The 15,069-nt window shown below is 37.2% G+C and overlaps 1 protein-coding gene across 2 annotated transcripts in view; it reads right to left on the bottom strand.

The window, feature by feature from the left end:
- Nucleotides 1-1,530: 1,530 nt before the first annotated feature.
- The window catches only part of LOC149549601 (uncharacterized), a 77,315-nt gene continuing 63,776 nt past the window's right edge, over nucleotides 1,531-15,069 (bottom strand). For both annotated transcript variants that reach the window (XM_089792921.1, XM_089792923.1), the window contains exons 6-7: nucleotides 2,202-2,323; nucleotides 1,531-1,953 (exon numbers count right to left, since the gene is read on the bottom strand). In XM_089792921.1, the coding sequence (XP_089649047.1) occupies nucleotides 2,205-2,323 (119 nt within the window). In that variant the 3' untranslated portion in view covers nucleotides 1,531-1,953; nucleotides 2,202-2,204. The remainder of the gene's footprint in view (nucleotides 1,954-2,201; nucleotides 2,324-15,069) is intronic.

Genomic DNA, 15,069 nt, shown 5'->3' with positions numbered 1-15,069 from the left:
TAAGTCTTTGTAGTTCCTTGGACTGTCTCCTTTCGTCATATCCCTCGTGAATAGAATAGAGTGGCAGATTGTTTAACAAAGTGGGCTTCTGAGAATGTGAGTAGATGGGATATTAGTGGTAGGGATGAGTTACCTTCTAAGTATTGTGAGATCATTGAGCAGTTGTTACTGGAAGACAGTTATATTTAGTGTTGATTTGGGCCTTTGGCCTTTGCTCTATAACTTAGATTTGTTTGAATAAAATTTTACCCCTCCTTTTCCAAAAACAGTGTGTGCATATTTGATAATGATAAAGATTCCTTTAAAGCTTTTAGCCAATCCACTGTTTCATTACGGAGGGGAGGTAGGGCATATGAGAAGTGCAAGTAGCATAAAGATCCATTCGAGCATTGGTAACCTCGGCTAGGGCTAGGAGGCCAAATGGCAAGTGCCATTAATGTTCTTGCGTTATGGGTAGGCTCAATGTTCCTTGTATGATCTCACAGGTGCTTCATAATGAGGGTGGATTCTTGGGAAAACCTCGGTGGAGTTTCACGTGTACATTATGATGGAATACATACAAGGGATGCAAGTAGCATCTAAGTTGCATTTGAGTTGCAGCAACCTTGAGTGGGGCTGGGAGGCGAAATGGTGAGTACCATTAAGGTGATCTTGGGCTTGATTGAAAGGAATAAGCTTGAGGCACCTTAAATGTTTTTCCAAGGAAATCAATCAATGAAATTAGCTATATCATATGATTGAGTTAATGTTCCTAACCCTGGTAGGAAATATATTTTTTAGGAATTATGTTTCAAATTTTCAATGATTACAATTATGGTCTCAACGAGGATCTATCTTATTCCACATTCGGTTAACGATGTTGTTAACTCTATACCATTTCTTTCTTTACTGGAAATTGTCATTTCAAGGTAAAAACTAGGGCATTGGAAAAGTAAACATCACTATGATTGGCATATTCAAACATATTTAAGTATTCAGAAGTTTGAATATGTAAATGTACAATACGTAAATGTACTTTACAATGCCATGAATCACAGAATTTTGGCCCATATTTTTGCCTGTTATTAAATTAACTCTCCACTCTTTGGCTTGTAAAGTCGTACAAATATTCAAGTTCTGTGATGATTTATAAAAACGCAGAAAAGCTTTACAACACTCTGCAAGAACAGGCAGGAATAACATGTGAATATCATGTGAATGGTTTTAACTTCTAACCATTAGAGAGTTGCGATCTCTTCAACAATTCAATTTCTACATGTTTTTGCTAAAGAATACGGATATGAAAGAAAGAACAATGCCACAACATAAGTAATTACAATGACATTTACAAACTTATTCCTGAAGATTTTAATTATTTTAGCTTTAGCTCATTCTTAGGATTCATAAAATGGAGAGGAACAATGTTATTCTTGCATATCAAATTATTTGCTGCAAAGTCAATTTTCCCAAGAATTTGATATGCAAGAATTTCCCATGAATATGCATTGACAGGGATGTATGTCAGCATAGATCCAAAGATTACTAAACAAGTTGCATAGAAGTTCCACCTTTATTTTTGATAAAAATAATGTTATAAAACAAAATTCTAGCACACAAATTGGCAATGAGCGATTTCTTAATGAGGATGATTCTGTAAAACAAATTCTAGCACACAAATTGGCAATGAGAGATTTTTTTAATGAGGATGATTATGTAAAACAGATTCCTATAGAATTAAGATATTAACCAGAGAAATGATGGAATAAAATTATATATTCTCCTCCCAGATATGAGATGACTTTTCTGCCAGATCACTTCCTTTGGTTAATTAGTTCTATACAAGTAACCAGAAAGGTCAGGAAGTAACCATGTGCATTCAAATCAGCATTTCTTGCATAAGTGCCAACTTTGAGATTTGTATCCCCTATCTTCTCTTGTTATGTAGGAAAGAATTCTCAAATCGTTCCAAGATCTCTGCAGAAATAGATATTTTGTTAGACATAAAAGCAGTAAAAAATCTGGAGCCAAAAAAGGAACCAATAAAGGTGTTTGCATATTTCTTGTTATAAGATTAGAAAGTCAATGAGTCCAACGTATGGAAATTTGGAACAAAAAATAGATAATCTCGGAAAGTTAGGTCTACATAAAAAATCTTGATCTTGGAGAGATCATTTTCAAGTTACCCTACATCTTGTCACATTTAAAAAATGAATAAATCTTACAATTCAAGAACAACATTTTGACTGAGGTGGTGGCCCAGGTTGCTCATCAATAATAACCATGCCTTTTCTTTGAGGAATAGAAGGAAGTTCCTCCATGATACTTTTCCTTTTCTCCAGTATTCCTAACAAACAATCATTTCATTTGAGTCAGAATTAAATAAACAAACCAAGAAATCGAGAAACCTGTTATAAGCTCTTTAAATATATCAAGATTTGAGCTGATAATTGTTAGGGTTAACCTTAGACGGAAATAACAATTACATACAAATATAACCAATAACAGAAAATAATAGATTGCACAAAACATAACACAAGACACCAAGATTTAATGTGGTTCACCAAATCCTTGGGCTACGTCCACCAAACAGCAAGTCCAATATTATTATTATCCAGTGATTACAATCCACAATCCCTTACAGCGCAATACCACCGCAAGAAGCTACAATATCACCATTACATTATGAAATCCCTAACCCTAAGCCTTTTTATACAAGTTTTTGCTGCTTACAAAATTAGGGCTAGAATAAGTTGTCCAATAGGAAAAATAGCAGCCGACACCTTTTACAATATAAAGTCATTTTTGGCTTCGGGGGCACTGCCCCCAAAAACCCCCTGTGGGGGCGTTGCCCCTTGACCCCACCCTATACTGCGACAAGGAACACACCGGCGCACTGCCCCAGGACCCTGCAGGAGTGCTGGCCCCAAACCCCGTAGAAATAATATGGGTAAAAAACCTTGCCAAATAAACCTCCGAGTCTGATTAGGCTCCACATCACAACAATAATTGTCTAAAATTCTCTTTATAGCGTTTAAAGTGTTGAAGACTTGCATCATCCACGCTCACAAAAGAATACAATTTCTAGCCAAACATTATTCAGAAGTGTGGTGTTCCCATATCAAAAACTTTTATGTTGAAGGAGAGCACAAACTGCATAATACTATTATATACAGTCCTTATCGGACATTATCAGAAACCAATGAAAGAGTCCTACTCAATATTTTCTGACAATCAACAGATGGCAATAGAAGTTTGTTTCAAGAATGTTTACAAGCTTTGCATAAGAATATAATGATAGCCTTTAAGGCTGATAAATAGGTAGCTACAGTTATGGTCAGATACACTTCACACTGAAATTTTTCCAGGTACCATTGATTGGCTTCAAATGGACCACCAAGGATCCGAGTTGAGATTTAAAGATGCAAAAAGGGCAATCTATAAACAATGCACACATTATATTGAACATGCAATAGTAATGTAGAAAATAAGCATGGTAATCACTGTAAATTCGATTATAGAGGAATTGATGAAACATGCCCTTCTATACTTCTTGAATTGGATATATCACATTAAGTACAAATTTCAAATAATTTTACATTCATGTACAGGATTTTTGGAGTTGGGTACTCACTTTTTTAAATTTAAAACAGAAAAAGAAAATGTTAATCCTATTGCCATGGACATGTTGAGAGAAGCACATCACCATCCAGCAGACCAAAAGAGACAGGTTAGACAACCAAAAAAACTCGAGTCATGAATGCAATGCTGCATCAGAGTATTACTGGAAAACTATTAACAAAAAATATTGTCAGATATTCAAATCAATGATACTAATAATATCATTGGAAAGTCACTGACCAAGAAAAAATTAAATGAGGTTGAAACTGATATTGGCATCACAGATTGCAAGTGATGAATGCTGATTAAATAATTTGGCATGGTGATTGACTGTTATGTATCAAGTCCATGGTTAATTTTAAGATAAACAGTTCCAAACTTATACATAGAATGGAACAACTGTATTATGTGACATGTCCATAAATTATTGGGATTGAATCAATTGTGATCCTTAAAGATTAGAGATTTTTCCCAAATCCTTCTCAATTCATTCAAGTCTCAAATGATTGTTGATTTTGGATCGCTGCAAGTGTAATGACATTGCCTGTAAGGTATATGTTTTCCAATGGCAGCGACATCACTCTAATTCATTTTAAGGAAGAGACATGGAGAGACATGAGACATGTCTATCCATTATTATCTAATTAATATAATAACAAATGATTATTTAATAATATAATATCTCATATATTAATATATATACTTTAGTCTCATAGTTTATCCAACTAAAGCTACCAAACATCAACACTCCCTCTTAGCTAGGGAGGACAATACATGGCCATATATTACCTTAATGTAATGTAAAGATATTGGAAGTAATGGCCTCCTGAATGCCAACTCATTTGACATTCACCACATACTCTTTGAGCAATGGCCTCTTGAATGTTGAGTTGCAAGATATTCACCAAGTATTGTTAGTAATGGCCCCTTGAATGTCAACTCATTTGATATTCACCAAGTACTCTATGTAATGGCCTCTTGAATGTCAATTTGCATAACATTCACCATGTACTCAAAATGTTCATAAGGTATGTGCATACGCATTCTCATAATGCTTACCATATGAACATCCAAGTATAATCTATCATGATCTGCATAGACATCATAAGATATCCATCATAACAGAAAATCAAGTTATTGTAAGGTCGTCACCTTTCAACAACTTCTACAAATACAAGTGATAATTATTTGGAAGTCGTCACTTCCTCATGATGTATACAAGGGGTAGGCCTATTAAAACCATGTACTCACACACATGGACTTTCAAACTCCCTCTCAATGTCAATCGCCATAGCTACTCATCCTATGTTACCTTTGAAGAGGTATCAAACTCCCTCTTAGTCTCAAATCAATCTCCCTTTTCCTGTTATAATATTCTTGAAGGAAAAGATCAGGACAAATAGTTCTTATAATAATAAAAATTACTTCTAATAATTATTCTCAATAATTATATTTTAATTATAAGAACATTAGAAATTTGATTGATTTCACAAGATATTAATTATTATTAACATAACTTTATATATGAAACTTTTATAGTATTCAATATATATACATATTCTTATATATACTTTCTTATATTTATGAAATGAATGTTAGTACTAACCATACCTTAATACCCACCTTAATGGGTCCATGCTTGATTCCCCTAATGCCTTTGTCTTGTTTTTATAGTTATCGACTAACCATTGATGAGCAACTTGCATGAGTACCCTACAATCCTCATGTGGTTCGATCAGTATGGGCTTGCCCTTTAATTTCCTCTTCTCTCATACATCGATGCCTAGTTGTATTCGCCTTTGCACAATGCTTTTCATGAAGGTCAAACTCCACTTCTACTTTATGGATGTATTGCTACTTATTTCACCCTTTTCAATCCATCAAAGTTTGTGCATGGGTCCCATGTCCACAGTGTCCATTCAATCAAGTTGGTGTACCTTTCTCAATGGTAAAATTGGTATTATGAGTTTTCATGCCCGTATTGTATTTAATCTACCGTGGCCATTGGCACTGCTGACAGGACCCTCTTTGTGCAGCTATCCTTCCATTTGTTGAGGTTTCCTCATTTCTACCTTGACTCATTGTCTTACCTTTTGAATTTTGTTTACACCCTCCTTGATAATTAATGAGCCAACCTTCCATAATATGTTCAGACATGTCTCTCGAGTCAACACTAATCTTTCACTGAATGCTTTGTTTTAATGGCAATTGTCCTTTCTTTCTTTTTCTTGTACCTTGATTGGTACGTGCCTAACGACTTGTTTTTCCCGATGGTTTCTAGGCGCTCTTCCTAGTCAACGTGACTTTTTTGTGGGCGGGTCTTGCCAATGTCCTTGGTACAGTCTCATCCTCCTTTACTGATGTGTCTCTTGGGTGACAATTTGACTTTTCGTCACCTCAAACCGTACAATGTACACTGGAGTATGATATCCCCTTAATATGCATGGAGTATGGTCAGCCGTTGTCTAATGGATTGGACCCTTGCCCGTACCTCCCTTCTTTTCCTTGATTACCTTCGATGCTGAAACTTAATAAAAACAATTTCAGATAATTGTCACATACAAGCTTGCAGATTGGCTCTATACCAAGTTGGATCACTGCAAGCGTAATGACATTGTCTGTAAGGTATATGTTTTCCAATGGCAGCGATATCACTCTAATTCATATTAAGGAAGAGACATGGAGAGACATGAGACATGTCTATCCATTATTATCTAATTAATATAATAACAAATGATTATTTAATAATACAATATCTCATATATTAATATATATATATATATATATAGATATATATATATGCACACTTTAGTCTCATAGTTTATCCAACTGAAGCTACCAAACATCAACAGTGATAGTCTTTCCTGTTTCTCTAATATTTCGAATACAAGTAACTGTGGCAGGAACCAAAAAAATTGTTTTCTACAAGCCCTACTATGATACTACCAAAAGATAGGTACCAAAGTGTCACTGAGGACATTAGCAAAGTTGAAGGATCATCTAATGCCAATGAAGCCATCTCTATGGTGACAAAACCCCTGATATATGATGCCAACACAATGGCAAAATGTTTTGAAAACCACAAATTACTACCTGTATGTTCTTTCAGTTTTAGCACACTTGGTGTTTCCCACAAAAACCATGTCAAGGAGTTTGCACAGTAAAATTCTCTTACAATGGTGACTACATTACCTCTAGTACACAAGCTCAACACTAATCTGTCCTCCATTACTATAAACAATGCAATATTCTCAATTGTGACTATATGCTATTTTTCCTTAGAATTTCCAAATAAGGTAATGTAATCTATTTTGGAGTGTAAATTGCTAACTTTATATCTTGATTTAGAGCCCACAACCAGGCTAGTCATCATTATAAAAGATGAAGAAACATAAAACCAGCACAGTAAAAGACAATTCTAATTACTGTTGTAGTTTGAGTAATAAGCATGTGGGATAATACTTTCCCTAACAACCTACCCTCATGAGTCCCTTGGGAAAACACATGAGGCACCTTCAGTTTTATTCCTTTCCATCAAGCCCAAGAGCACGGAATGACACTCACCATTTGGCCTCCTGGCCTCACCTGGGGTTGCCTTACTTGAATGGAACTTATGTGCTGCTTGCATCCCTTATTATGCATTCCATCCTATTCTCCATAATGATATAGTCCATTGTTTAAAGTATTAGAGAATCTTACATATATAATCTATTATGTACAGAAATAACAGTGGAAAGAATAGCAAGTATAAATATATCTCAGTAGCAATACATTATCTGCATAACATTCCTATTTCTTATCAAGTGGAAGAAAGACAACAAATCAGCCAGATAAGAAAGCCATATATTATGGAACATGTCAAATGCTGGGACAGCATATACATCTGCTGTCTTATTTAATTAATTGTGAAACTTTAAATCGATTGCTTGATCAAGTATCTTAGTCTCTCTTATTTAATCTTGATCCTTTTATGGATGCCTTCAACAAAATGCCTCTCCAATTGATATCTTCATGATGGAAAAGTCCCAACCTTTCATTAAGGGCATAACCCTTTGCTGTTCATCATAATGCAATTACTTCCATATTATTTAATCACATCCTCCTTACTAACAACTGTTCATTAATGCCTTACTTTCCCTTTACTTGGGCAATGGAATTGATATATTTATATGTGCATTTCACTTTCATTCATGAAAATTGCCCAGCATTAATTAATAAACTAATTTCATTTGTATACCTTATCTAAAGGTAGTGAGACACCATTGTAAAGTTCATGGTGCAAAGGGAGGTGACCAAAATAATCGCACTATGACAGCAAAACTGAGAAAGTTGGCCAGCAGAATTTTTTACCTCTCTTACATAAATGCCAATTAAATGTCCCTCTTTGTAATGGCTGGCTGCTTTATTAGACATCGACCCTTTAAGTTGGGCAATTAGAAAATGATCAGCCTGCATGGTTCTATAAGTTTCCAAACCCCGATTTGTATTTATTAAGGCAACAATAGTTTGTTAAAGGCTGTAATTCAATAAGATTAGCAGGGGCATGACAAGCAACTTGGTCAAATCTATGCCTTCAATAGATAAACATTTGTTTCAGATACCCAAAAAGTTTATATACCACTAACAACCATGACGAGCTTCCTTTCAACTCCCTTGCTAACACTCATTTAGCAGATCCAATATGGATCTTTAAGCAAATTGTTTTATATTCTCAATTCATTGCTCAAATATCACTCACAGTGAATTGTACAAACCTAAGCCTCAGCTAATGATTTAGCAACAACTACTCAAAGATGTGGAGATGAGACTACAAACTTCACAAACCATGGCCAAGTACTGTCCCTTCAAGTCCAATTCCACCTCAATGACCTACAGGTCCCTCTTAGACAGTCAAGTCATCAATAATCAGATAGAGAAACTAAACCCAAAAACAAGGAAGCAGACTTTGGTGGGGCACCATGCATTGATCTAGAAATGAACAAGTTACTATTGTCAGTTAAGTCACTAATGCTCAATTTTTTTACAAATGTTTAGCACCTAAGGTAAGCATTTCATTTGCCTCCGATGCATTCAGTTAAACTTGCATCTCCTACTAGGCTAAGTCCCATCTGCTAGTTTACATATATACTATGTGTGGTCCTTGTTTACACTTAGCTCACTCAATGTTTCATATTATTCTTGTTTATTTCAAACTAGCCTGCATTATATTTTTGCATTTACTTACAATTTTTCATATTTCCTTAGCTTGCTTTGTTGTACTGTCTTAAATTGGAACCACTTCAATTTAAGACCTTTTTGCTCCTCTTTAGTGTGTTTGCATTATACACTTGCATTTGGAGCACACAACTTCTCTCTCACTCTCTCTCTCTCTCCAAGGCAAAATGAGGTAGAACCTAACACGTCCTCCTTGACTTCCCTCTTTTTCCTCAATCAAGGACCAAGGTAGGATCTAACTTCTATGCACCCTCCTTTTTCTAGGTCCTATGTCCTGATTTTAGTCTCAATTTCCCAATCCCCGATGCACATTACAACCCACACTTCTGCAGTCCCAGGATCCTGGCCCTGGAACTTTGGCCTCTCAGGGTATAGGTCAACCAGGTTGACCTCTACTAGTACAGGTCAGCCAGGTCGACCTGTACTCCAGTGATTGAGAGTTTTGGGCCCCAATACTAATTCTAATTTTTAAGAGTTTCCTACTCGCTGTAGCTAGCTCCTGCGGGGATAATCTCAGAAATTCACTATAAAAAGACATCAATGGCCTCATTTGACATGAATGGATGCAAGGTACAAGCACATGTAGATACCCCAATCTGACATAGAGCAATTGTAAGGTGGAAGCAAAGGGCTGGATCTAATTCATTCAATGCCAAAGAGAGGTTTTCATCTACATTCTTTAATTCAAGCATTGGAACACCACATGACATCATGGAGGTAAAAAGGGATCATGAAGATGAATAAAGTACTTTAGCCTTGGGGGCTTGGTATGCTTTCTATGCTATGTTCAGATTTGATCTGTCTCTTCATATTTTGCACACACTTTCACTTACATGCACAGTTCCATGCTAGGGTTTCACATGTAGAATATACTCTTAGCATTTTCTAGCTCTTTAGATTCTAGATCTGCAATCTAGGATTCAAGAGCACAACATACACACACAACAATCTTTCTAGCGGCTATTCATAGAGGTGGAAATCACAAAAATGGAGGGTTGACTAAGGCAAACCCCTACATAGCCACTCACACAAGTTCTATAATAGATTTGCAGGTTATTGGAATTACAACTTCGGATCTGGAAACTACTAGCCAAAGGCAATGGAAAAAGTTGGGTTAACTTTTGTTACAATGCCCTAGGAGCATGTTTATTATCCTTTAAACCTACTAGTAGATGTCACCCAAATTGACTTGTACTTGGAGATCTGAAAGGGTTTTTTAGGTTTTTTGTTTTAATCGCAGATCTCCAGTTGATTTCTCAGTCACAGTTGCAAAACATCAGTTTTTCAAATAGAAAGGTGTCTTCTCCTACCATTTTCTAGATAAGTCATCTTCCTCCTTTACCTTTGGTATCTTAAATCTACTTTCTCATTTCGTTAAGTTGGTATTAGCGTGATTTAGGTTTTAGTATTGACATCTCTTGATGTCATTTGGGTCTTGTCAATTTAAATCCAATTGCATTGAGAGTTACATTTGGAAGCCCCTCTTTCTCTTGTATTGAATAGCTTAGGGTGAAAGTGTTTAACTAATGAGCCTATCTCATTTAGTTTACATTGTTGAATTCATTGATGTCATTTTCCCCCTGAACATTTTGGTAAACCCGACGTCAACCCCCCTTTGTTTGATCTTGGTAGTTAGATCTTTCTTTTACATGTATTGCATTTATGTTTGTGTAGTTAGATTTCAAAAACATAAAAACACAATAAATAAAAAAATCTTTATTAGATTTGCATTTCAATTCTATTCAAAAGAAAATACAAAAAAAATTACATTTCATTTCGTTGAGAGTAGTTTATTTTATTTTGCAAGATGTATGATATCTTTCATGAGCATTTTGATGATGCATTCATTAGGAAACCTCATCAGGTGTCTAGTGGTGAAGTTGTGGGTGTAACAAATGAGGTCCTAAAAGATCACATTCGGCCATCATCTTCCTCTACATCTTTTCAAGCCAACCTTTAAGATAGATTCTTGTCATGGCTTCCTTTTTATGAGACTTGCTGTAATATTGAACCTATTAAACCGGTTCTATTTTCTAAGCCTCTTAAAACCCTCAAAGGATGCCCTCCTCAACAACTACTCATTACTCTTAAGGGTTGTCCTCAAAACAATGAACCACTCGTAGTTCTTAAAGGGAAGCCTGATTACACTGTGGTGGCTTATACTTACTGGACACAGAATAATCCTCAACCTTCTAATCTAGTTGCTCCTACTTCTTTGTCCCCTTCTCAACCAATGCTTCCCCAAGCATGTCATTTGCTTTGTTCCATAGGGAAGGAGTATGATCTTGTTAAGCAACCTTCTAATCCGATTGCTCCTACTTCTTTTCCCCCTTCTCAATCAGTGCTTCCCCAAGCACCTCGTTTGCTTAGTTCCTTAGAGAAATATTATGATCTTGTTAAGCAATTGTGTGCTACTCTAGCTAAGATCTCCATGTGGGAACTTCTTCAAACCTCCCCTACGTATCATGAAGTTTTACAAAAGGCTAATTATGAAATGATACTTCAATATAGCATACCAAATATAGTTGAATATGTAGAAGTTGAGAAAACCAACTTCACAGATCCTCAAGAACACATGCATGCAAATATCCTGCAATGAAGAGAAACTAGAAAACGGAAAAAGCAAAGCTTGGAAATTCTCAACAATATGAGAGCAAAATGTATTCCAAGTTATGAAAAACAAAAAGTATAAAGGTTCAACCTTAAAGGTGAACAAAACCCTAAAGGGAAAGAAAACTAGGTTTGCGCATTGTAATTAATATAAAATATTAATTATATGCACCTAAAAACAAGCTTAAGTAACTAGAGTAATAAACCACTTAATTAACTAAATCAAGATGCTCTAATTAATAAGCGAAACAAAACAATTACTCTAACACCCCCCTTAAGCGAAGCTCAGGGGGAAGCTAACCTAGCAAAGCTATGAAAGTAGAAATGGGTCCCGGCAACAAGGCCTGATCAAGTGCCCAATACAAGGAAATCTCTATAAACCAAAGACAAAGGAGAAAACCCAGTGGGAAAAACCCCTCTCCAAAAAGATATGAAAAAACAACAAAAAGAAAATGGCTCAAGAGACTCTCTCAAAACCATAAACAACTCCCCATGAGATAGAGATGAGACATCAAAGCCCCCCCAGAAGGATGGAGCCCCTGTAGAAATGAATGAACCAATGGAACTCCAATGCGGAAGAAACATGGGCACAGAACAAGGAAACCACTGAATGACAGGAAGGCCTAATTGATGCTCGAAGGAGTAGAAATGAGAATCCTGAAAAGGAATCCCCAATGCAGGTGTGTTGACACTGTCATGAAAGAGGAGATGAACGTCCTCTATAGAATCCGCAACAAGTGCTCCTAAAGGCTCAATGAGTGGAGCTGGAGGGTCCGGTAGAGCTGAAGAAGAAAAGACTTCAACGGGATGTGGTGTGGTGATCTTAGGAACAATACAAAGGTTCAAATGTCCTGACTGCACCACATGATGCTGTCGCGAAAGAGAAGTATGCTCTGATGATGGAGATGGTGGACCAAAGTGCGAGAAGGTGTAGAGACGGGTGGTATGATCAACTATCTGTGTAGCAATAAGGCCTCCTGTTGCACTATCCCGAATGTAGACTAAATCTACAGTAAACTCAACTGTCTTCCATGATCCACTGTGTGTAATCTGATACATTGAGAGAAGGTTTGCAAAGAGAGATGGAACATACAATACATCATTGAATGTGCCATCCTGAATGCGAACTGAACCTTTCCCACAGACTGTTAGAGCAGTGTTATTCCCCATGAGAATATGAGGAATGGGAGAAGCCTCAATAGAGGAGAAGACCCCTTGAGAAAAAGCCATATGGTGAGAAACACCTGAATCCAATATCCAAGGGACCTGGGAAGGAGATGCAATGGAAGCCCGTAATGCATGACCCTGTCCAAAATCCGGTGAAGATGTCGAAGAGGTAGAAGAAGGCTGAAAGGCAGACCCCTGAGAGGTAGAAGAGGATGTGGATGAAATAAAGCTCTTTTGAAGAAGGGCTTGCAAATCTACAATCTGTTTCTCATAGCCATCAAATCTCTTTTGAAAACAATGTGCCTCATCATGAGCTCCTTTCTGACAATAAGAACAGGAAGGACTCTCAGTCTTCTTTTTCTCCTTCTTAAAAGAAGAGGATGGACCAATAGAGTACTGAGAAGAGGAATCAGATCTCTGCTTCAGCTTCTGCTCTTGTGTATCCTTGGCAAGTAATGCTTGTGATGGTGAACCTGTAAGTGAATCCATCTGAGTGAGCTTGGACTGCTTAGGAGTTAACCTATCACAGAATATCTCAAAAGAAGGCATCTGATGTCTGTTACCCAAGGCATCCATAGTGGAGTAGAAAGGGGAAGGAAAGATCTGATATTGTCCTCGCAACTTTGAGAGTATCGAAAAAATACACTCATCATCTGTTTTGTTTCTACCACATCCCTACAAGACTGTGCGCAGAGATTTGAACTTCATCAAGAAGTCCTCAATGGTGGGGAAATCAGTAGGTGTCAAAGAAGTCAACTCTACATCAAGCTGCAGTGCTCGGAACTCATTCACTGTGCCAAACAAAGTTTGGAATTTGGTCCAAATAGCTAATGGAGTGGTCAAACCATCCAAGTGAAACAATAGAATATCTGAGATGTTCAGTGCAATCAGTCCCATGACTTCATCCATTTTGTTTCTATGTTGAAGAATCTCAAAAGGGCGCTGCAGAATAGGTTGGTTCGCATCTAGACATGAACATAAGCCTCTTGACATGAGAAGCCTAGTCATTTGTGTCTTCCAGGTGTGATAGTTGTATGGCGTAAGCCGGATCACAGAAAGATCTAACATTGAGAGAAGAAGACGGAAGCAGAAGGATCTTATTCTGAGTAAATTACAGAATAGAAAATGCTCCCCCCCACAACGAATAAATATATCCCCCAAAACCAAAGCAACAACTATTGAAAAACACAAAAACTAAGAAAAGAACCTAGAATTTGGATGCAGAGAAGAGGAAATAGAAGCCTCTACTTCAACACCAAAATTAGAAGCTCAAACGAACTCGGAATCAAACGAAACTAGCACCATTGTCTCCATCTCTGAGTCAGCTTTCCGGTGCTTCTTTTGGATCGCAAAAATATGTCTGTATGCTCAAGTTATGGACAAAAAGCTGACTGCAAGTCCAAAAGAGGTGCTCACTGGAAAAATACAGACCCTGTCTTAAATTTGACGCCCGTATGGCCGTCACAGGCCATCACCAAGAAAAAAATCTGGTGGTCGGATTGATGACATCAACGGTCGGAATGATGACGTCAACAATGGCTGGAAAATCACATTAGCACTGGTCAAAAAAAATGACGTCAAATCGAAAAAGGATGACGTCAACCTGGGAAATGACGTGGCAGGTCTGAGAATGACATCGGCGTGACATCAGATACCAAAGAGGCAACTGGGTGGCGCCCGGGAGGAATACCCTACGGCAACTAGGTGGCGCCACTAGTTTCGACGAAGCGGAGGTGGTCCGTTGGCGACGAGTGGGCCGCAAAGGAGCTAGGGCAGCTCTGCGGGCGAGGCCTCCCTCTAAGCAAAGCGCTGGTGGCCCCGTAGTGGCGCGCGAGCACTGATGCAGTGGCGCAATTTTGTTTTTTCTTTTTTTTGTTTTTTTTTTCCCCGTCCGTACAACCATAAGGCAACATGCAGGGGAGGCAAAAAAAAAATTCTCAGACGCTCAAAAGCCAAAAGCGACAAGTTTTATATGTTTCTTGATTGCAAACAGCCTTCTGGATCCAATGGCAGCATCTGTTTAGGCCCAAAGTGCCTCGAAAAATCGCCCTTCACCCTTTTGAAGAAAAAAACTCTGAAAAAGCTGGGGTTTCTATCTCTGAATCGTGGCTTCAAGAATCTTCAGATGAAGAAGCAGCAGATCCGCTCTAATACCATGTAGAAGTTGAGAAAACCAACTTCACAGATCCTCGAGAACACCTACATGCAAATATCCTACAATGAAGAGAAACCAAAAAATGGAAAAAGCAGAGCTTGGAAATTCTCAACAATATGAGAGCAAAATGTATTCCAAGTTATGAAAAACGAAAAGTACAAAGGTTCAACCTTAAAGATGAACAAAACCCTAAAGGGAAAGAAAACTAGATTTGCACATTATAATTAATATAAAATATTGATTATATGCACCTAAAAGCAAGCTTAAGTAACTAGAATAATAAACCACTTAATTAACTAAATGAAGATGATATAATTAATAAGCGA

Source organism: Cupressus sempervirens, chromosome 7 (assembly GCF_028749045.1).
Source record: "Cupressus sempervirens isolate cs-2001-9-10 chromosome 7, ASM2874904v1, whole genome shotgun sequence".
Classification (NCBI taxonomy): Eukaryota; Viridiplantae; Streptophyta; class Pinopsida; order Cupressales; family Cupressaceae; genus Cupressus; species Cupressus sempervirens.
This window is presented reverse-complemented; position numbering and strand designations above follow the sequence as displayed.